The sequence below is a fragment of the Chiloscyllium plagiosum genome, chromosome 6 (assembly GCF_004010195.1).
Source record: "Chiloscyllium plagiosum isolate BGI_BamShark_2017 chromosome 6, ASM401019v2, whole genome shotgun sequence".
NCBI lineage: Eukaryota > Metazoa > Chordata > Chondrichthyes > Orectolobiformes > Hemiscylliidae > Chiloscyllium > Chiloscyllium plagiosum.
The window spans coordinates 106,915,625-106,940,285 of NC_057715.1; the positions used below are offsets into that span (position 1 = coordinate 106,915,625).

Here is a 24,661-nt window from a genome sequence, read left to right on the forward strand (position 1 = left end):
TCATTCATGGGAGCTCTCTGTAACTAGAAGACTGGGAACTCTCATTGCTCATCCCCTAGACTGCTGGAGATAAGGATGTGGAGACTGAATTCAAAGTATTTCTTGGTCGTTCTGGGGAAAGTTTGGAAACAAAATTCACATTTTGGAGAAAGGCTTCCAAATTCATAATACCTTTTGTATGAAAAATACTTCCTTACGTTTTCCCCACCAAAAACAGAAAAGACAACCAGGATGAAGGGTCTGGCAAAACCTGAGGTAGCCTTCCGCAAGCTTTGGTGCTGAAACAACTGTCCACAATTTCTGTTCACCATTTAGACATGGTACTATAAGTTGTAGGTAATTCTATGAATTTGCTACCTGAAGGACTGTTGAAGGGAGATTTGGTGGTAAGTTTGAAAAGGGAATTTGATATATCCTTGACTATAAATAGCAGGGATATGAGCACATTTGGATGGAATTAGGATTCATTGGATAGCTATTTTAAAAATTCAGGATTCTGAGATGCTGGTGTTGGACTGGGGTGTACAAAGTTAAAAATCACACAACACCAGGTTATAGTCCAACAGGTTTAATTGGAAGCATACTAGCTTTCGGAGCGACGCTCCTTCATCAGGGTGATTGTGGAGGGCTCGATCGTAACACAGAATTTATAGCAAAAATCTGCAGTGTGATGTAACTGTAATTATACATTGAAGAATTGATTGTCTGTTAAGCCTTTCATCTGTTAGAATACAGTGATAGTTTCACTTCTTTCATGTGTAAATCACAAAACCCTTTTTTTTAAAATGCAACTTTTATAAAAAGGGTTTTGTGATTTACACATGAAAGAAGTGAAACTATCACTGTATTCTAACAGATGAAAGGCTTAACAGACAATCAATTCTTCAATGTATAATTTCAGTTACATCACACTGCAAATTTTTGCTATGAATTCTGTGTTACGATCGAGCCCTCCACAATCACCTGATGAAGGAGCATCGCTCCGAAAGCTAGTGTGCTTCCAATTAAACCTGTTGGACTATAACCTGGTGTTGTGTGATTTTTAACTTTGTACACCCCAGTCCAACACCGGCATCTCCGAATCATACCTCTGTGATGGTTTCTAAGATCACCTCATTCCCCCCAATTCTGGAAATATGTCTAGCATAAATTTCAATTGCCCCACAACCCAACAGTGATGAAGGGCTTTTGCCCGAAGCGTCGATTTCAAAGCTCCTTGGATGCTGCCTGAACTGCTGTGCTCTTCCAGCACCACTAATCCAGTTACCTCAACAAGTCATGTCAGAAGCAGCACCAAGCATACTTAAAACCCAGGATATTTGCATGCCAAAACAGTAAAAACAACATGCGATGTATTGAATTAAGTGATCCCACAATCAATGGATTGGATCTAGGCTCCACTGTTCTACGGTATCCAGTCATGAATGGTGAACAGTTAGATGATTCACTGGAGGAAGAGGAAGCTTCAATGATCCCTGTGCTGACTGAGGCGGAGGGTGGAGGGGGGGGGGGGGGGGGTGGGCATGGAGATGGCGGGAGCCCAGCACATCAGTGCAAAAGATAAAGCTGTGGTTAAATAAAATGAATAACGGGAAAATCAGAAATTGCTGGAGGAACTTAGCATATCTGGCAGCATCTGTGGAGAGAAAACAGAGTTAGAGTTTCCAATGACCCATATTCAAGGCTAAAGCATTTGCATCCACTTTCAGCCAGAAGTACTGAGTGGATGATCCATCTCTGCCTCCTACTGAAATCTCCAGTATCACAGAAGCCAGTTTTCAGCCAATTTGATTCACTCCATGTGATATTGAAAAACAGCTTATAGGCACTGGATGCTGTAAAGGCTATGGGCCCCAGTCCTATTCTGGTTAGAGTACTGAAGACTTATGCCAGAACTAGCTGCTCCCCTGTCTAAGCTCTGTAGCGACAGTATCTAGCTAGCTGGTTCTTTTCAGTTTCTGGTCAATGGTGCCACCAAGGATGTTGATTGTGGGGGAATTCAGTGATGGTAATGCCATTGAATGACAAAGGGTGGTGGTTGGATTATCTCTTGTTGGAGCTGGTCATTGCCTGGCATTTGTGTGGCACAAATGTCACTTGTCACTTATCCGCTTGGGCCTGGACATTTTCCAGTTCGTGCTGCATTTGAGCACGTGGGCTGCCGTAGTGGCTGAGAAGTCACAAATAGTGTTGAGCATTGTGCAATCATCAACTAGCATTTCCACAAGTGACCTTATAATGGAGAGAAGGAGAGAAGCAGCTGAAGATGGTTGGGCTTTGGACATTACCCTGAGGAACTCCTGCCAGAATGTCCTGTAGCTGAGATTCCTGACCTCCAGCAAACACAACCTTCTTCCTTTTTGCTATGTATAACTCCAGCCAGTGGAGAGAGATTTCCTCTAATTCTGCTTAACAATATAGTGATAAACCTGTCATTCATGACCTTGATATAACTTTACTTATATAATTGCTACATCCAGGATCCAAATGTAGTGATGAAAAGAAACCTATAAAACGATACCAATGTTTACTTTAAAGGGGGATTGTTTGAATGGTTTTATTCTTTTCTAGATTAGAGGTGCTGGAAAAGCACAGCAGTTCAGGCAGCATCCGAGGAGCAGTAAAATCGATGTTTCGGGCAAAAGCCCTTTACCTAGTTGGTTTTATTCTTTGTCTGTTTTGCAGGATGTACTGGTGCAATAGCCAAGGAATGCAACTCTGCATATCCACAGTCAAGGGTAACTATCTATGACCTTCCCAAAGTCCTCGAAATGACAAGAAAACACTTTGTGCCTCCAGATGAAAGGCGGATTGCATTTCATGAAGGTACATACAACCATAGGAATTGCTCGATGGTAATTTTTAGATTACACTGTTTACACATTTCATGATGTCCATGGTGTAGTGACAATGGAGCTTTTGTCTCTCTGTTGCTAACAGATTTTAATCATAGGCCAAAACAGACCCAGACATGAGGTGAGATAACACACCAATGGGGCAACTTTGGGAACCCTGGGCTGAATCTCAGGGAATTGGGAGGGGTGTGAAAGGCTTGCCTACTCTTCAAAGCCTTTAACAAAGACCCCATGCCAATTTTGAAAGCAACCTTAAGCAGGTAATGGTTGAACTTCTGCAGCTCAGGAATGGGAAATCAAGAGTTGCTAGCTAACCTCATTGACCACCAACTGAGTAGTCTCAGCAGTGCCAGAACTCAGTAGTGGTAGCTGCTGGGAACTACAAGCAGTCTCATGAAGAACACAGATACCTGACTGGGCACTTTGATAGGGAAAGGATTGAGGATCCTGGTGGGAGGATAAGGATGAAGTTTGAGATTACGTTACAGCATTTCCATACAGAATGTGAATCCTGTTCCACTAAGGACATCTTCCCCTCCCCACCCCTCTTTGCCTTACGAAGGACTGTTCCCTTCGTAAATCCTTGGTTTGCGCCATTCTCCCCCTCAACCCCCTCACAATCCCCACAACCATAAAAGATGCAAAACCTGATGGCACACAACCCCCCTCACCTCCATCCAGGCCCCACACAGTCTTTCCAGGTGAGACAGAGGTTCGCCTGCCTCTCCTCCAACCTAGTTTACTGTCTCCAGTGCTCCCGATGTGGTCTCCTCTATATCAGGGAGACTAAATGTAAACTAATGGAATGTTTCACTGAGCATCTCAACCGGGCCCACAGGGGCCAACCTGACCTCCCAGTCACTGCCCATTTTAATTCCCCTTCCCACTCCCTTTCTAACATGACCACCCCTGGCCTCCGCTACTGCGACAACTAATCAAATCGCAAGTTGGAGGAACAATACCTCATCTTCCTCCTGAGCAGCCTAAAGCCCAGAGGATGCAACATTTCAAATAACCTCCCTTCCCATCCCCTGACTCCCTTCCTAGCCCTTCCCTTCCATTCCTCTGATCTACCATTCCTTCTAGCCACTAGCCAGGTTCATTCCTTCCATTGACCAATCAGGTCTTACCCTCTAACTATGTTCACCTATCCCTACTACACCACCCTGCCCCCTCACCACCACTTTATCTGCAACTTCCCTAACCCCTACCCACAGCCCCGAAGAAGGGTTACACCTGAAACGTTGATTTCTCCACCATCTGATGCTGCCTGGCTTGCTGTGTTTTTCCAGCCTCCTGCCTGTCTACCTAAAGAATCTTATATCTATCAGCGCACTATAACACCTTCTGCTTTTGAAGATTAAAAATCCAAAAATTAGAAGATAAAGACCATAAGACCATAAGACATAGGAGCGGAAGTAAGGCCATTTGGCCCATCGAGTCCACTCCGCCATTTAATCATGGCTGATGGGCATTTCATCTCCACTTACCCGCATTCTCCCCATAGCCCTTAATTCCTTGTGACATCAAGAATTTATCAATCTCTGTCTTGAAGATATTTAGTTTCTATTGGATCTCCCCTTAATCTTCTAAACTCCAATGAATACAATCCCAGGATCCTCAGCCATTCCTCATTTGTTAGACCCACCATTCCAGGGATCATCCGTGTGACACGCTCCAGTGCCAGTATGTCCTTCCTGAGGTGTGGGGACCAAAACTGGACACAGTACTCCAAATGGGGCCTAACCAGAGCTTTATAAAGTCTCAGTAGCACATCGCTGCTTTTATATTCCAACCCTCTTGAGATAAATGACAACATTGCATTCGCTTTCTTAATCACGGACTCAACCTGCATGTTTACCTTTAGAGAATCCTCGACTAGCACTCCCAGATCCCTCTGTACTTTGACTTTACAAATTTTCTCACCGTTTAGAAAGTAGTCCATAAAAATCCAAGTCGCCAACATTTTGAAAGATCTTGTGCATTTCCACATTGTGTTTTGTTATGGACCAGACTGGACCACCTCAAAATATATTAAGAAGGTCACCTAGACACTTATATTTTCTTATTTCAAAGGAAATATGAAGTGCTGTGTTCCAAATGCAATTTGATTGGTCAAACTACTCGATGTTTAAGCAAAATACAATTTAATTCAAGCACTATTGTTAAAATTCAACAAAAGAATGAAGAACTTAAAAAAACTTAATTTTAGTGAAAAACTTAACAGGCTAATAGAACAATACCCATTACTAATTAACTGTTCCAAGCTAGTAACATCCCATAAACACAGCCTTGGCAAAAAGGCAAATTTAGAAAATGGTTTTCCTATCCAGGGGGAAAGAAAACCCAAAAGACAATTCTGAGAGTGAGTGTAGCAGCTGGGAGAGATAGTCTGCCTTTCAACAGTTCTGAACCCTCAGCAACAACTGCTGAAAGCTGACTAAAAATCCTGGAACTGTGAAAGCTTGACCACACCCAATCGTTGCTTCTATTGTTCCAACTATTAAAAAGACCCCAAGGCCTCAAAAGTTGTATTTCTTCTCATAGACTGCTCGGCATCTGTCCTCCAATCTACCTCTCTAAAAGAAACCAGGACAAAACAAATCTGATAAAGCCACAGCGTCGTCACAATTTCAGTTCTTCAATTGTGATTAAATAAAGGACTCCATCTGGAAATGTCTTTTTAATTTTCATGGGCTGTGAATTCATCCTTGACCATTTTGAGCTGAAATTGCAGAGAGCAGTTAATAGGCAACCACATTGGTGTGTCTTTGGTGTCAACTAATCAAGAATTGGTAAATATGGCAGATTTCCTTCCCTAAAAGGGCTTGAATGAACCAGATGGGTTTTTATAACAATCGATGGTAATTGTCATGGTTACCATGACTGAGACGAGTGTTTACTCCAAACTTGTTCGTTTATTTCCACCGGCCGCTGTGATGAGAATTGAACCGATGTCTCCTGACTCTGGTTTATTATTAACCTACTGACATTATCACAATGGCGCTGTCTCTCCCTTGGTACAGTCGCAAACATTGATCCATTCCCTGCACCCATCCCTTGTTATGAAGTCTGCATTTTAACAAGTACCTGCAACATAACCATCAAGTCATGTTGCTACTGGGTCTTTGTATTAATCATTCAGTGGCCTGCAAGTTCATCAATCGGTGGGAGGTTATGAACAAATTGCCTTTCTCTATATTTTCTGATCTCCTAGTATGCTATCATCGATCGGTGGAGGTTATGAACAAACTGCCTTTCTCTATATTTTCTGATCTCCTAGTATGCTACTTTTAATTCAGTAAAATATGGAATATGTGTAGTAATGGTAATTTTTGGACAAATGTGGCATTGGTTTTAGACCTATACATCCTGGAAACTAGGCACTTTTGGCAGTTAGTATTGACCAGCTACTTTACTCACCTATTGTCCCATCTGGTTCACAACCTCTTCCATTGTAGTTCAATCTCTTGAGTAAATGACACTTCCACCTGCCTGGAGCTGCAGGACCCCCTGAATTTAGAACATTTAGACCTTCCTGCTCTGTATTAACTCCCCGGTTTCAAGCCATGAGATGCCCCTGCCATCCCCCCCCCCCCCCCAATTCAATCCCCAAGCATCTGTTCCTGCATTTATCTGAATATCACAATGTAGCATTTCTCAGTACAGTTCTCAGCTCAATGTCAGCTTGGATGTTCCAAGTGCTTAAACGTTATTTTCTCCCTCACTTCATTCAGATTTACAAACCAAATTCAATCTCTGGATATGGGTATCAGTGGCAAGATATGAATTGATTGACCTTTACAAACTTCCCTAAAAGAAATATCCAGAGGGAAAAATTCAGTTTTTAAAAAAGTCCAGAAGTTTTCAGAAATGAATGTACTGATCATACTTTTTTCTTTGGAGCACAGGCGGTTGAGGGTTGACCTAATAGAGGTTTATAAAATCATGAGGGGTATAGATAACATTAATGTTAGGTGTCTTTCCCGCAGGTGGGGGACTTCAAGACAAGGGGGTACATTTTTAAACGGAGAGGAGAAAGATTCATAAAAGATGTGAAAAGCTAATATTTTACACAGAGGGTTGTTCGCGTATGGAATGCACTTCCTGAGGAAGTGATCGATATAGATATATCATTACAATGTTTAAAAGGCATTTGGAGAAAAGGAATGAATAGGAAAGGTTTGAAGGGATATGGGCCAGAAGGTAGGAGGGACTAGTTTACTTTTGGGATTATGATCAGCATGGACTGGTTGGGTTGAAGGGTCTATTTCCGTGCTGTATGACTCCAAGAGATTTACAACATTTCATAGGCCACAAATCCATTGACTACTGAACAGCTTCTAGAATATTACAAAATGATGAATATGGGTACAGTTAGAATGTTTAAAAAGCATTTAGATAAGTACGTAAATAAGAAATGTTTGGAGTGATCTGAACTAAGTGCAGCTGGGTGGGACTAGTTTAGTCTGGGATTATAGTCAGCACGGACCGGTTGAACCGAAGGGTGTGTTTTTGTGTTGTATGACTCCATGACTCTTCATTTTGAAGTATAAAAGACAAGCTGAACCGTATGTCCCATTCACCAGTTTTACTGGCTTTTCCTTCTGGGAAGCCGATTTCCCTTTTAATGCAAAAATCTTTGTCAGGAAACATCCTCTTGAACTGCCAGTGGAAATGATTAGGGGAAAGTAGTTTCTTCTCAATCTCTCCCCTCATCTGAGGTATGGTGGCCCTCAGGTTAAATCATCACCAGGCTAATGAGAGAGCACCCTTATGATCTGGTAAGAGCATGGTGACATAATAGAGTCTAACTTGAGAATTCCTTGTGTTACAGCAGCATATGATTGTGTAGCTGGACTTGACTAATGAACCAAAAACAAAATTTCAAAGCCACATCATAGCAGCTCAGGAGTTTCAATTCAGTTACTGAGAAAACAAATGGCACTGTTCCAACATAGTCGACCTCTGAAATGGTGGAGCAAACCACTCAAAGGTGATCAAGAGCTTCAAGTTCCTAGAAGTAAATATCACCAGCAATCCATCATGGTCCATCCATGTCAACGCTACAGTCAAGAAAGCACACCAATGCCTTTACTTCCTCAGGAGACTAAGGAAATTCGACAGGTCCACAATGACTCTTAACAATTTTTATAGATGCACCACAGAAAGTATCCTATCCAGATGCATCACAGCTTGGTATGGCAACTGCTCTGCTCAAGATTGCAAGAAATTACAGAATTGTGAACGCAGCTAGTCCATCACGAAAACCAGTCTTGACTCCGTCGACACTTCCCACTGCCTCGGGGAAGCAGCCAACACCATCAAAGACCCCTCCCACTCCGGTTATGCTCTCTTCCATCAGGCAAAAGTTTGAAAACACGTATCAACTGATTCAAGAGCAGCTTCTTCCCTGCTGTTGTCAGACTTTTGAACAGACCTCTCATATTAAATTTAATATTTCTCTGCACCCACTGTGTAACAATAACACTGTATTCTGCATTCTGTTCTATTGCCCTGATGTATTTATGTAAGGTATAATTTGACTGGTTAGCATGCAAAGTGGCAGCAAGGTGACTCAGTGGTTAGCACTGCTGCCTCACAGTGTCAGGGATCTGGGTTCAATTCCAGCCTCAGGCAACTGTCTGTGGTGGAGTTTGCAAATTCTCACCGTGTCTGTGTGGGTTTCCTCCAGGTGCTCTGGTTTCCTTCCACAGCCCAAAGATGTGCAGGTTAGGGTGAATTGGCTATGCTAAATTGCCCATTGTGTTCCGGCATTGTAGGTTATTTGCACTAGTCAGGGGTAAATGCAGGGGAATGGACCTGGGTGGGTTATTCTTCAGAGGGTCGGTGTGGATTTGTTGGAGATGTGCAGGTTAGGGTGAATTGGCTATGCTAAATTGCCCATAGTGTTCCGGCATGTGTAGGTTATGTGCACTAGTCAGGGGTAAATGCAGGGGAATGGACCTGGGTGGGTTATTCTTCAGAGGGTCGGTGTGGATTTGTTGGGCCGAATAGCCTGCTTCCATATTGTAGGGATTCTATGAAAATACTATTTTTCATTGTATCTCGGTACATGTGACAATTAAGTTAAATCAAATCAGTTATAATCAAGATAGTGACTTGTTATCAATTTATCAAGGACGATTGGAAATGGGTAAGCATCAGTGAATTAAAGAAAGGAAGACAGATCATTGTAATAGCTATATTTATTTTTTTCTAAAGGGCATCTATGGCAATATACTGTCGTCCTAATATTACACCCTTTTCAAATACAGGAGACTTCTTCAAAGATCCTATACCTGATGCTGACCTCTACATTCTTGCTAGAATAATTCATGACTGGACTGAGGACAAATGCCTGAAGCTTCTCAGCAGGGTTAACAAAGCTTGTAAACCAGGTAGGTTTACTCAGAACAATGCAGAATATTAAAGGGCACTTGAGTATATTTGGCAGAAAGCATGACCTTGCACATCTTCGATTTTTCAAGATGTGGAGGTGTCGGCGTTGGACTGGGGTGGACAAAGTTAAAAATCACACAACACCAGATTTTGGTCCAACAGTTTTATTTGGAACTAAAAACTTTCGGAGCGCTGCTCTTTTATCAGGTAGCCAGTGGGGTAGGTTCATAGAACACAGAATTTATAGTAAAAAGATCTTCTGTGTCCTATGATCCTGCCCTAATAGCTTTGACGAAGGAGCAGTTTTCCGAAAGTTTGTACTTCCAAATAAACCTGTTGGACTGTAACCTGGTGTTATGTGATTTTTAACTTTGATTTTTCAACTGAATACAAAAAAAAGTGCTCATTTGATGAACTTTTGGGAGCAAGTGTTTGAACTGCTGAAAACTATCACACGATCAACATCCTGGACATGATCATTGACCAGAACTTGAACTGGACTCACCATATAATTACAGGAGCAGGTCAGAGGCTGGTGAATCTCAGTGGGTAACTCAATTCCTGACTCCCCGAAGCCCATCCACCATCTACAGTTCACAGGTAATGAGTTTGATGGGAAAATCTCCATTTGCCTGGATGAGTGCAGCTCCAATAACACTCAAGAAATTCAATACTATCCAAGACACTATCGCACCATTGGGTGACTGTCTGTGTGGAGTTTGCACATTCTCCCTGTATCTGTGTGGGTTTCCTCCATGTGCTGCAGTCTCCTCCTGCTGTCCAAAGATTTGCAGATTAGGTGGATGGACCGTGGAAAATGCAGGGTTACAGGGTAAGGGTCCGTCTGAGTGGGCTGCTCTTTGGAGGGTTGGGGTGAACTCGATGGGTTGACTGGCCTGCTTCTACATTGTAGGGATTCTGTGATTCTATGATTCTGCAAAGTAATCCATCTAACATATTCAATATTCACTCCTTCCACCATCAGTGTATAGTATCAGCCAGGCGTACCATCTACAAGAATCACTGTAGTAACTCACCAATGCTCCCTAAACAGCACCTTCCGAATATGTGAACTCCACTGTCTAGAAAGACAAGGGCAGCAACTAGACACATGGGAACACCATCACCTGCAAGTTCCCCTCCAAGCCGCTCACCATCCTGACTTGGAAATATATCGTTGTTGCTTCAGAGTCACTGGGTCAAAATCCTGGAATTTCCAGCTTCGCAAAATACAGTACGTGGACTGCAGCAGTTCAAGGAGGTAGCTTACCAGCACCTTCTCAAGGGCAACTAGAAATGCTGGGCCAGCCAGCAACGCCCACGTGCTGTGAATGAATAAGAGAAAAGATACACAAGTTTCCATTCCTGTAGCGAATGCTCAAGCTGAAAATCCAGGCAGGAGAATATTGGTAGGTGCAAGAGGAATCTTTACCAATTGCACTGGAGAAAAGGATTTCTTTTCAAAAGGATGCATTAATTTTTGCGATTTATATCTCTCTGAATTAGGCAGTGGAGTATTGCTGATTGAAGCATTGCTAAATGAGGACCGGAGTGGCCCTGTCACTGCCCAACTGTACTCTCTGAATATGTTGGTCCAGACCGAAGGGAAAGAACGAATGGCCTCTGAGTACATCAGCCTTCTGGAATCAGCAGGATTTAAGGATGTGCAAGTGCAAAGGACAGGAAAAATTTACGATGTGATCCTAGGGAGGAAGTAAACTAACGTGTCTAATTTTCACCCTAAATTTATTTCACTCTGGTTTAAGCAAAATGTGTAAATGTTCAACAGGAAGAGAGGCTATTTTCTCCAAGATTCCATCCTTTATGCTGTAAAATGTACCTCTCTATTCATATATACCAGCTAATATAAGGATCATAATTTCACAGTTGACATCTTCGTAAAGATATTTGTTGGTTCCTTCCACTCCATGGGTTTATTTCCATTGGAAACCCATCTGTTCTCACTCACGTCACTGTGGTTATGTTGCGGATAGGGAGTGGCTCTGCATTGCCAACTGTGACAATGCTGTGGCTTTGGAGGTTATATTTTCCTAGTTTTTTTTAAAAAGAAGTTGTATGGCACAGGGTTCGAGCAGTTGGGGTAATGTTAACAGCATGGAGGATTTAGCTTTTTTTGTAACAGCCTGAACGGTTGTGGCCAGATCCAGATTCCTTTGGTATTTTTGGTATTTTGCAGTAGCATCAGCAGCTATTGGGGTCTTAACAGAGCTGGAAGCTTCAGTGGATGTCTCCTGGCTACTATTATCTGAATGTTCTCTTGATGTTTTTCTCTCCTGTGTCTGAATTTTCCTTTTTGCCAAGGGGTGTGTTTATGGGATGTTACTCTAGTGAAACAGTTAATTAGTAATAGTTACTGTATCTCTTATTCTGTTTGGTTTTCCAATAGAGTTAAGTTATTCTAAATTCCTCTTTCCTTTTTTGTATTTTAACTGTAATGTTTAAATAAATGGTGTTTTGCTTAACGTCGAGTAGTTTGATCAGTCAAATTGCATCTGGATCAGACACTTACTTTTGTCTTTAAAATCAGAAAATGTTAGGGTCTAGGCTATTATCTTAAAATAGTTGGAGAGGGTCTGATCTGTTTCATAACACAATGGCCATTGACATCGAGATTCACTATCGCAATCCAAGAATAAGTCTGAAAGACTTTGGAGGGCCAGGTCAGCTTCAAACTCTTTCCCTGCTTCATCACCGGGCCATGAAGTTGTTACCTGGAAGTTGGAATAATGGTCAGAGTTTAATGCCCTCCCTCAGTAGTTCTAGGTCTTTCCAAGGGTGCGAAGCTGCCAATAGTCCCATTCACATTGTCTGCACTGGACAGGGTTAACCTCTGATTGACCAACCGCTCTTGGTGGAGGAATGGGGGATGGGATTCCCACTGGATGTCTTTGCTCCCAAGGAAGGCCCATCCTTGGCCACTTAAGTCCCCAAGAGGCAACCAGCTGATCTTCCCTTAAAGAGACAATGTAGTACTCCTGGTAGGCAAGATTCCCATTGCCTTGATTCAATGCTACCTGGCGGTGGTGATTTCACAAGATCTTAAAAGACATTTGGATAAATACATGAATAGGAAAGGTTTGAAAGGATATGGGTCAAATGCAGGAAAGTTGGATTAGTTTGGTTTGGGAACATGGTCCGTATGGACCAGTTGGACCAAAGTTTCCATGCTTCATGATTCTATGGCCTATCTGGTGACTTGGATCAATTTTTACTACTTAATTAAAGAGTTAAGGGGCTAATAATACCATTTAATGATACCTCAATCAGTTTATATAATTGATTGCTTCTGAAGGGCTGTTAGATGTCAGCCATGGTTCAATGGTTCCCATTTCACCTTCTTCATTTGATCATGGGTTCAAGTCTCACTCCAGTCACCTGAGCATAAAATGTAGATGAACACTCCCCATCATGCAACCCAGCAGAATGGTGAGCTGGAAAACAAAAAATATTTCATCATCATATCAACTCAGAAATTACAAAAGACAACACATAGCATTGGTATAATAGTTGCTTCAGTTTAAAATAAATTGTCTAAAACAATGGAAGCAGGAATAGGCATTGGGAAACATTTCCTTTTTATAAGACCATAAAACAAAGGAGCAGAAATTAGGCCATTCTGCCTATCGAGTCTGCTTCGCCATTCAATCATGGCTGATAGGTTTCTCAACCTCATTCTTCCACTTTCTACCTGTAACTCTTGACCCCCTTGATACTCAAGAGCCTACCTATCTCAGTCTTAAATATACTCAATGACCTGGCCTTCACAGAAGGCTGTGGCAGTGAATTCCACAGATTCACCACTCTCTGGCTGAAGAAGTTTCTCCTTATCTCCATTCTAAAGGGTCTTCCCTTTACTCTAAGGCTATGCCCTCAGGTCCTAGTCTCTCCTACTAAGGGAAACATCTTCCAACATCAACTCTGTCCAGGCCATTTAATATTCTTTATGTTTTAATCAGATCCCTCCCTCATATTTCTAAACTCCATTGAGCATAAACCCAAAACCCTCAAATGTTCCTCATATGTTAAGCTTTTCATTCCTGGGACCATTCTCGTGAACCTCCTCTGAATACACTCCAGGGCCAGTACATCCTTCCTGAGATACGGGGCACAAAACCGCAAACAATACTCCAAATACTGACCATAGCCTTATAAAGCCTCAGAAGTACATCCCTGCTTTTATATTTAAGTCCTCTCAAAATAAATGTCATCATTGCATTTTCTTTCTGAGCTACTGAGTCAACCTGCGAGTTTACCTTGAGAGAACCCTGGACTAGAACTCCCAAGTCTCTTTGCACTTCAGACTTTTGAATCTTCTCCCCATTTAGAAAATAGTCTATGCCTCTATTCTTCTTACAGTCATGCATGATCTCACGCTTTTTCACATTTTACTCCATCTGCCACTTCTTTGCCCACTCTCCTAACCTGTCCAAATCCTCTGCAGCCTCCCCGTCTCCTCAATGACACCTGACTATCTATTTATCATTGTATCATCTGCAAACTTAGCCAGAATGCCCTCATCTTTCATCTAGATCATTACTGTATAAAGTGAAAATTTGTAGTCCCAACACTGAGTCTTGCGGAACACCATTTATCACTGATTGCCATCCTGAGAAGGACTCATTTATCCCAAATCTCTGCCTTTTGCCAGACAGCCAAACTTCTATCCATACTAGCATCTTATCTCTGACACTATGGGCCCTTATCTAACTCAGTAGCCTCCTGTGCGGTACCTTGTCATAGGCCTTCTTGAAGTCCAGGTAGATAACATCCTTTGGCTTTCTTTGGTCTAATATGTTCATTACTTCCTCAAAGAATTCTAGAAGATTTGTCAGGCATAACCTCTCCTTGATGTGTCCATGCTGACTTTGCCCTATTTTACCATACAGTTCCAAGTATTCAGAAATCTCACCCTTCACAATGGATTCCAGGAACTTACCCATGACTGAGGTTTGGCTAATCTGTCTGTAATTTTCCATCTTTTGCCTGACTCACTTTTTAAATAGGGGTGTCACGTTAGTGATTTTCCAGTCATCTGGGACTATCCCTGATTCCAGTGATTCCTGAAGGATCACCACTACCGCCTTTGCTACCTCTTCAGCTATCACCCTTAGAACTCTGGGGTGTAGTCCACCTGATCCAGATGATTTATCCACCTTCAGATTTTCTAACACCATCTCCTTGGTGTTGGCCACCATACTCACTTTGCGTCCCCTCCACAACTCTCTTGAATTTTTGGGATATTAGGGATATTATTTATGTCTTCCACTGTGAAGATTGAGGCAAAGAAATTATTCAGTTCCTCAGACATTTCTTTGTTCCCCACTACTATCTCTCCAGCGTCATTTATCAGTGGCCCAATGTCCACTTTTGCCTCTCTTTTGCCCTATATATATCTAAAGGAACTCTTACATTCTTCCTTTGCATATTACTGACTAGCTTACCCTCATATTTAATCTTTTCCCTCCTTATTTCTTTTTGTGTTGCCCTCTCTTAGTCTTTGGTAAGCTTCCCAATCTTCTGGTTTCCCACTGCCCTTCACCACATTGTATGCTTTCTTTTTTATGCTATCCCTGACTTCCCTAGTCAGCCATAGTTGCCTTATTCGTCCATGCTACTTTTTCCTTGGGATGAATCCCTGCTATGTCTTCTGAATTACTCCCAGAAACTCCTGCCATTACTGTTCCACTGTCTTTCCTACTGGGCTCCTTTCCCAGTCAATTCTACCCAGCTCCTCCCTCATGCCTCTGTAGTTGCCTTTATTCAGCGGTAATACCATTACCCCTGATTCTGTCTTCTCCCTCTCAAACTGCAGAGTAAATTCAATCATATTATGATCACTGCCTCCTAAGGGATCCTTCACCCTAAGCTCCCTTAATAAGTCTGCCTCACTGCAAAATATTGCCTGTTCCCTAATGAGCTCCATCACAAGCTGCTCCAAAAAGCTATCTCATAGGCATTCCACAAATTCCTTTTCTTGCATTCCACTGCCAACCTGATTTTACCTGATTTTCTGTAAGTACCTCAAATAGTAAATCTGAAGCTATATTTTCTTCATAAAGGAAAACTAAGTACTTTGAATGTTAATCCTTTGCTTCTTTCTCAAAATCCACATTGATCCCCCTCCCAATCCACCAACAACGTGCAAGTCCTGGGCCTCCTCCACCACCAAACTCTAGCCACCCGACGCCTGGAGGAAGCACGCCTCATCTTCCACCTTGGGACCCTCCAACCACATGGGATCAATGTGGATTTCACCAGTTTCCTCATTTCTCCTTCCCCCACCTTAGCCCAAATCCAATCTTCCACTCGACACCACCCTCTTGAGCTGTCCTACCTGTCCATTTCCTTTCCCTCCTATCTGCTCCACCCTCATCTCTGACCTACCACCTTCACCCCCACCATCATCCACCTATCGCATTCCCAGCTACCTTCCCGCCCCAGCCCCACACCCCTCCCATTTATCTCTCAGCCACCTTGGAGGACCCTTACATTCCTGATGAAGAGCTTATGCTTGAAACATCGGCTTTCCTGCTCCTTGGATACTGCCTGACCAGCTGTGCTTTTCCAGTGCCATACTCTTTGACTCTGATCTCCAGCATCTGCAGTCCTCACTTTCTCCTTTGCTTCCTTCTGCCATACACTACAATAGGTTTCCTGTAGCAATAATAGGAATAAGTTAGAGAGGAAAACATAATGATTTCAGTATCAAGTGGCTGTCATTAGTTGCATACAAGTCGATATCACTTAATCATAGCACTGAATAAGTGCTGTTCTACTAACGCTGCTGATTTCCCAGTGAAACACAAAAATGCCTTCTGCTTATTCAGGTGAACATAAAAGATATCACAATGCTATTTGGAAACAACATAAGAACATAATACGTAGGAGTTAGAATAGGTCCCTTTGAGGGACCTATTATGGGTTGTGGGTTGTCTTCTCCCACAATGTAATCGTTTGGCTTGGTGCTGTGAGGCATTGAGCCACCGTGCACTTCAAACATGACTACTGTCTGTGAGATGGTTTGAGAAATTTTAGGATGGTGATTAAAATCTTTCGCTGTCTCTCAACTAGCCAAACAAAATAGCTTGACAAAAGCTTAAATGCCCTTCTTTTGAAGAGCAGAGGAGCCAAGTGTTAAGCAGGAATCTTCAATCCTGAGCTTTACTCCAATAATTTCCTACATGTTTTCAATTATCCTTGTTTCATTTCTACTATTTCCACATGATGTGAGTGTCCCAAACATTTGAAACCCATCCTTAATTGCCCTTTGACCTATTAGCCATATGATGGGGTCCCAAGGTTGTACGATACATTGATGTAGAGTTTGGGCTTGGTGTTGGGTTTCAAGTTTTGTACACCAGCCGAGGATCAAGATTGACGCTAGCTCATTGGTAATGTCATAATAAGTGCCCTGGTGAGCCATTTGCCATGGAATTTTAAGGCCTGAGTTTGACAGACAGTTGAGATGAGCAAGTTTTGAGAAGATTTATAGCTCAGTTTGAGGTTCTGGATGGAGGTTTGCTTACTGAGCTGGAAGGTTTGTTTTCAAACGTTTTGTCACCATACTAGGTAACATCATCAATGAGCCTCCAGCTGAAACGCTGATGGCATGGTGTACAGTTGAAATGCACAAGTCATTGCTTTGATGCTGCTTCAAACCAACACCACTTCTGGCAAACCTCCAGTCCATTGAAAACTCAGTGCAGTCGCTCCCACTTCTACATCCCATTTCCTGATGAAGGGCTTATGCCCAAAATGTGGACTGTCCCATTCCTCGGAAGCTGCCTGATCTGCTGTGCTTTTCCAGCGCCATACTTTTTGACTCTGACTCTTCAACATCTGCAGTCCTCACTTTCTCCTATCTCCCACTTCTAGGCCAGAAGGTCTGTACTCACGCCCCACCTACCATTGAAGTTTGACTGGACAGGTTGACTAAGAATAATTAGTTATCTTTTGAAGAGGCTTGCACTTTCATTGCATCTCTCACTTTGAGCTGTTCACACCACTAGAGGGCAAACACAGCCAGAAAACTACATTTTGTCTGTTTCTTCTGTGAATTCTCAGGAGCGAGATAAGCCATTAGCAAACCTTTGGGATTATCCTGGCTTCGCACATAACACCCAGCACTTTCGTTGTGTTTTTAAAAGCAGTTAAATGTCCCAAAAAATTAATTTGACACAAAACCAGCTGTGGAGATAAGCAAACATTTGGTCAAAGAAGCAGGTTTTAAGAAATACACACCTTGAGGAGGGAGATCTGAGCAGAATGAAAATTATGGAGGCAATTGCAAAACGAAGGGATTCGACAGGTTAAAGCATGGCTAACAATGCTGGAATAAATAAACTTGGGAATAGCAGGAGTCAAGAATTGGAGGGCTACACATAACTCAAAGTGTTTTATTCCTGATTTGGAGATGCCGGTGTTGGACTGGAGTGTTACTCCTGGAGGAGGTTATTGGGAGAGAGGGGGACGTAGTCATGGAAAGATAGGCTCATACAAGGTTAAAGGGTGAATGGGATTGGGTGTGAGTCATGGGCAGTAAGTTTTAGATGAGCTTAGGTTTCCAGAGGGTGGAAAATATGTGGAAAGCAGGAGAGTAGAGGCAAAAGTCAAGAGTGTGGTGCTGGAAAAACACAGAAGGTGAGGCAGCATCCAAGGAGCAAGAGTCTTTCATCAGATGTAAGAGTGACATGGGGCAGGTTCCTTCCCTTATGGACATTAGTGAACCGGATGGGGGATTCCTCCCTACAATAGATTCATGATTATCATTAGACTCCCAATTCCAGATTTTTTATTGAATTCAAATTCTACATCTGCTGTGGTGGGATTTGAACCCAGGTCCTCAAACATTACCTGGGTTCCTAGATTAACAGTGTCGAAAGTGCGGTGCTGGAAAAGCACAACAGGTCAGGCAGCAGCCGAGGAGGAGGAGAATTGACGTTTCGGGCATAAACCCTGATGAAGGGCTCATGCCGGAAATATTGATTCTCCTGCTCCTCAGATGCTGCCTGAGCTGCTGAGCTTCTCCAGCACCACACTCTCGATTCTGATCTCCAGCATCTGCAGTCCTCACTTTCTCCGTGTATAGGCAAAAGGCAGGGATGGACATATCAGCAGAGAAGGCGAGCTGAGGCAAGAATGAAAGATTAATCTCCACAATTCTGCTGTGGCCAAGTCAACTAAGAAGGAAGTTCACCGTGGCTCAGTGGTCAACACTGCTGCCTCGCAGCACCAGAGACCTGGGTTCAACTCTAGCATCGGGTGACTGTGTGGAGTTTGCACATTTTCCCTGTGTCTGCGTGGGTTTGCTCTGGTTTCCTACCACAATCCAAAGATGTGCAGGTTAAGTGAATTGGCCATACTAAATTGCCCACAGTGTTCAAGAGTGAGTAGGTTAGGTGCATTAGTCAGGGGTAAATATAGAGCAGTGGGTTTGGGTGGGATACTCTTCAGAGGGCCAGTGTGGACTTGTTGGTCTGAAGGAATTGTTTCTACACTGTAGGGATTCTAATTCATAGGGGCATTAAAGTTTTTTTCTGTTTATTATACAAATAATAGAGAAAGAAAATGAACACTGCTTTGCAAGGCCATCAAAAATTTTTCAACCAGATAATGGAAAGTGCATTAATTTTCCAACTGGTTTAGCAAAACAATGTGCCTTAAAGGATCAACATGCCTGTCCACCTACAGTGAGATTGCCAGAGGGAGAGACAATGAGAGATGGGACTCCACATGATGATACGTCCAGGAACATGCAAATTTTTCAGCCTATTTTTAATAATACCTACAAAAACAGAAGTTGCTGGAAAAGCTCAGCAGGTCTGGCAGCATCTGTGGAGAGAAATCAGCATTAACGTTTCGCGTTGAGTAACCTTTCTTCAGAATAATACCTATTTGGTTTCATCATTAATAATGGCAGATTCAGCCATCTGAGAGTGTCATTCCCTCAGAAGTAATGATTTCTTGCTGCAGTTGCAGTACTCCTACTGAAGTAGTAATGGGGAGCAAGGATATGGAGGAGAATACTGAATAAGTACTCTGCATCAACTTTCACTGTGGAAGACACCAGCAGAATACCAGAACTTCACGAGAGTCAGGGGTCAGAGGTCAGTGTCGTTACCATCACTAAGGAGGAGGTGCTTGGAAAGCTGAAAGATCTAAAGGTGGATGCATCACACTCCAGGGTTCTGAAGGAGATAGCTGAGAAGATTGCAGAGGCATTGGTGGTGATCTTTCAGGAATCACTGGAGTCAGGGAGGGTCCCAGAGAACCAGAAAACGGTTGATGTAACACCCCTGATTAGGAATGGAGGGAGGCAGAAGATAGGAAACTAGGTCCGTTAGTCTCACCTCAGTCATTGGTAAGATTTTAAATTCCATTATTAAGGCTGAGATCGTACAGTACTTGGAAGTGCAAGGTAAAATAGGGCTGAGTCAGCATGGCTTCATCAAGGGGAAATCATACCTGGCAAATCTGTTATAATTCTTTGAGGAGGCCTTTGACAAGGTGCTGCACAGGAGGCTGCAAAATAAGATAACAGCCTATAGTGTTAGGGGAAAGAGAGGATTGCAAATGCTGGAGATCAGAGTCTGATGCTGGAAAAACACAGCAGGTCAGGCAGCATCCAGGGAGCAGGAAAATCGATGTTTCGGGCATAAGCCCTTCATCAGGAATATAGTCTTAGGGGCAAGACACTAGAGTATTGGCTGGCAGAAGGCAGACATTAAGAATGAAGGGGCCTTTTTCAAAATGGCAGCTGGCAGAGTTTTGCAGGGGTCCATGTTGGGACCACAACTATTGCAGTTATATATTAACAATCTAGACAAAGGAACTGAGGGCATTGTTGCTAAGTTCGCAGGTGGCAAAAAATGGGAGGGACAAGTAGTGTTGAGAAAGCAGGGAAGCTGCAGAAGGATTTGGAAAGATTAGGAGAGTGGGCAAAGAAGTGGCAGATGGAACACCATTTGGGAAAGTGTAAGGTTATACATTTTTGGCAAGAAGAATAGAGGAGATGAGTATTTTCTAAATGGGGAAAGGTATCAGAAATCTGAAGCACAAATAGACTCTCAGAATCCTGAACCAAGACTCTCAAGATTAGCGTGTAGGTTCAGTTGGCAGTTAGGAAGGCAAATGCAATATTAACATTCATTTCTGAAGGGCTGGAATACATGAGCAGAGATGTAGTACTCCGGCTGCATAAGACTCTGGATAAGACTACATTTGAAATATTGTGAACAGTTTTGGGCCTCATAAAAAAAGGATGTGCTGGCATTGGAGGGGGTCTGGAAGAGGTTTACAAAAATGTTCCCAGAAATAAAGCACTTGTCTTATGAGGAGCAGTTGGAGACTCTGGGTCTGTACTCGATGGGGTTTAGAAGGATGAGGGGGCATCTGAATGAAACTTTACAGAATATTGAGAGGCTTGGATAGAATGGACATGGAGAAGATGTTTCTCCTGATAGGAGAGACTAGGACCTGAGGGCACAGCCTCAGAGTGAAGGGACGAACCTTTCGAACTGAGATGAGGAGGAAATTCTTCAACCAGAAAGTGGTTATTCAGTGGAACCCATTGCTCAAAAAAGCTATTGAGGCCAAGTCATTGACTGTATTTAAGACAGAGATGGATAGGGTTCTTGATTGGTAAGGATTACAGTGAGAAGGTAAGAGAATGGGTTTGAGAAACTTATCAGCCACGTTCAAATGGCAGAGCAGACTCAATGAGCTGAATGGCTTAATTCTGCTCCTATATACTGTAGTCTAATGCAATTATACAGGGCCTTGGTAAGACCACATCTGGAATATTGTATACAGTTTTGGTCTCCTTAAGAAGGCATGTACTTCCTGGAGAGGGAGGGCAGCAAAGGTTTAGAAGATGGAATCCTGAAAAGACAGAATTATCATACAAGGAAAGATTGAGTTAACCGTGACCTGTATTCAGCAGAGTTTAGAAGGAAGAAAGTGGATCTGATTGAAACATATAAAATTCTAACAGGTCTGGACAGACTAGTATGATGATACTATGACTTTAAGGGTGTACTTTGTCCTGGCTTTCTTTATGAAGAAAGGTTGAGACAGAGATGTGAAGCATTCTACTCAATGCCAAGAAAGTAAACAGCTTGTGAGGACTTAAGGAATTTTTTTAAGGTTGTAACAATAGAAGCAGCCTGAATGGGTAGGATCAGAATTTTTAGTTTTAGCTTTCAGTTGTGGTTGCCAGAATCTTGAAGCTGGATGTGGAAGCTCCTATTCCTCTCCCTGTTACAGCTAAAAGCTGGGGCTCTCTTCCTGCAGCTAGAATTGCATGCGAGGCAATCTATTTTACTGAATTTGCCTTTGGCAAGGGTGTGTTTGTGGAATGTTACTATATTGGAGCAGTTAATGAGTAGTTTATTACTTTGTTAAGTATTTTGATAGAGTTACAGTTAAGACAATTATTTTTTCATTTTATTTTATGTGTATTTGAGCTATAGTGTATGAATAAAGCATGTTTTGCTTCAAGCCTGGTAGTCTGATTCATTGAATTGCAACTGAAATGCAATGCTTGGCACTTGTTTTTAAAATAAGACAAAGTTAGGGTTTAAGCTACCTCCTTGACATGATTTGAGGAGGTTTGGTCTGGCCCATAACTTTAGAAGCAGGGGAGGAGGATGTTTTCCCTTATTGGAGAGTCTAGAACCAGGGGTCATGGTCTCAGGATATTTAGGCCATTTAGGATTGAAATGAGAATTCATTCAAGGGATAGTGAACCTATGGTATTCTCATGCAGAGAAAGCTCTGGAGGCCATGTCACTGAATATATTCAAGAAAGGAATACACAAGTTTTTACATTTTGAAGAGGAGAAAGAAGGAATATGGCATTGAGATGGAGGATCAAGCAAGATCATATTGAATGGCAGAGTAGGTTTGAAGGGCCAAATGGCTTACTATATTTCTATATTACTAAGTTCACCAGTTGGTTAAACATCTGTCTCTGTCATTTGAAGTCAGCAGTTATACTTTAAAGTAGAATATCTGCACTAAGATGCCATGGAGCTTTGTGTGAGAATATCCGTTGAAATAGGTGGTAACAACACACAAGAAGCTCAACTCCATCCAGGACAAAGTGGCCCACTTGATTGGCATGTCATCCACAAGTATCTACTCCCTCCACCATCGACATTCGGGAGCAGCAATATGCACTTTCTACATGATGCACTGCAGAAATTCAACTGCAGAGATCCTGAGACAGCATCTTCCAAATCCATGACAACTTCATCTAGAAGGACAAGGGCAGCAGATATATGGGAACGCCACCACCTATAAGTTCCCCTCTAGGCCACTCACCATCCTGATTCGGAAAAACGTCGCCATTCCTTCACCATCGCTGGGTCGAAATTCTGGAATCCCCTCCCTAAAGGCATTGTGGATCAACCCACAGCAGGTGGACTGCAGCTGTTCAAGAAGGTAGCTCACTACCACCTTCAAGGGTAACTGGGAAGAGTAGTAAATGCTGCCCAGTCAGCGACACCCACATTCCACAATAAAAAAAGGCTCAAAATACATTCACAAGTCTTGCTGAATCCATGTGCTCTATCATACTGCCTAACTATGCTCATTTGAAGAGCAGATACAAGCCAAATGATCTCTGTCTGAGCCAGAAGTCTGTGATTCTGAGTGAAAGGGGGGATTATTGAGAATGATAGCATTTTCAGTATGGACAATCTGTAACTGGTGGAAGACCACAGAGCTCACTGCTGTAGTTATCTACAATATACATTCACTGACTTAGATGATGCAAGTGAATTGAAGTTAGGTTTGATGGAAATCAAATTTGCAAATGAGACAAAAATAGATGGGAAGGCAAATAGTGAGAATAACACAATGTGTCTACAGAAGGATATAGACAAGTTAAAAACTTGGCAGATGGAACATAATGTGGGAACATATGTGGGAAAATGTGAGGTTATGTACTTTGGCAGGAAGAATGGAAGAGTGGAGTATAAAAATGATGAGGTCTTGCTCCAACTATGCAAAATACTAGTTGAATCACAGCGAGAATACTGTGAACAGTTTTGAACCCCCACCGTAAGGAAAGCTACTGGCATTGGAGACAGTCCAGTGAAAGCTCACTCGGTCAGTTGCAGATTGGAGAAGGGATTTCCACATGAGGAGAGGTTGAGAAGGGCCTGAGATCATTGGAATTTAGAAGAATGCGACATGAGCTTATGGAAAGATATAAGGTTCTTGGGGACCTTTATAGGGTCAATGTTAAAGCATAATTCTTCTTTCTTTCTACCCCCCCCCCCCCCACCCCCATTATTAATGTTGCCTGTTTGTGAGATCAGATACAAAACTCACATGCGTTTCTTTCTAGTGGATGTTGCAATTGTGACAAACTAAGTATAACTGAATTTTCTATCCTTACTATTTCTTTATGTTCGTACAGGTTTTGAAAGCCTAAAAATTGCATCCCTTTGGAGACCTTATGATATACTTGGCAAGTGAAGAGTGTACTGAGTACATTATATCCCTCTGCTAAGTTGTGTTAACTTTTCTTAGCCATCCTTATTGGGTCTAAGCGTTCTCAGATATCAATTCTACGCAACTTGGAAGCCATTCTTATTATGGCGACCTTTATTAAATTATGAAGTAATATTATGTACAAAAAATGAGGGGCTGTCATTGCACAGTGGTAGTATCTCTAAGTCTGGATCAGGAGGCCTGCTTTCAGTCCCACTTGCCCCAGATCATGTCACAATGTGTCTGAACAGGTTGATTAAAAATATCTATATGCAATATCCTGACTAATTGAACTTATCTTTGATTTCAAATGAGGGAGGTTATGGCCTAGTGGTATTATCACTCGCGTATTAATCCAGGGACCCAGGTAATGTTCATGGACCTGGATTCAAATCCCACCCCAGAACATTCTGGAATTAAGAGTCTAATGATAATCATGAATCTATTGTTGATTATAAAGGGGAAACCCCCATCTAGTTCACTAATGTCCTTTAGGGAAGGAAACTGCCCATGTTATGCCTACATGTGACTCCAGACACGCAACAATGTGGTTGACTTTTAATTGCCCTTTGGACAATAAGGGAAGGGCAATAAATGATGGCCTGGCTAAAGGTGCCCTCATTCTGTGAATCAATATTTTTAAAATGCACACCATACCAGAGCTGAAATGGACTATGAAGGTAAAGGTGGAAGTGTCTGCACCTCTGAGCCAGAAGGCCTGTGTTCAACTCCCACCTCATCTAAAAGTGTGCAATAACATCTCTGAATGTTAATCTCAAAGAGATTAGAAATATAGTCACAACAAGGACTCTTGTGGTACAGTGGTCATGTCTCTACCTCTGATATAGGAGGCCTACATGCTCCACAGATGCGTAATAACATCA

The 24,661-nt window shown here is 42.4% G+C and overlaps 1 protein-coding gene across 2 annotated transcripts in view; it reads left to right on the forward strand.

Annotated features, from left to right (window-relative positions):
• The window catches only part of asmt (acetylserotonin O-methyltransferase), a 25,487-nt gene extending 13,885 nt beyond the window's left edge, over nucleotides 1-11,602 (forward strand). The window contains exons 6-8 of one of the 2 annotated variants that reach the window (XM_043692369.1): nucleotides 2,686-2,826; nucleotides 9,134-9,256; nucleotides 10,764-11,602. In XM_043692369.1, coding sequence (XP_043548304.1) covers nucleotides 2,686-2,826; nucleotides 9,134-9,256; nucleotides 10,764-10,975 — 476 coding nt within the window. In that variant the 3' untranslated portion in view covers nucleotides 10,976-11,602. Of the gene's footprint in view, nucleotides 1-2,685; nucleotides 2,827-9,133; nucleotides 9,257-10,242; nucleotides 10,405-10,763 lie in introns of those variants that run through there. The other variant, XM_043692370.1, reaches the window with a different exon arrangement.
• The last annotated feature ends 13,059 nt before the right edge of the window (nucleotides 11,603-24,661 follow it).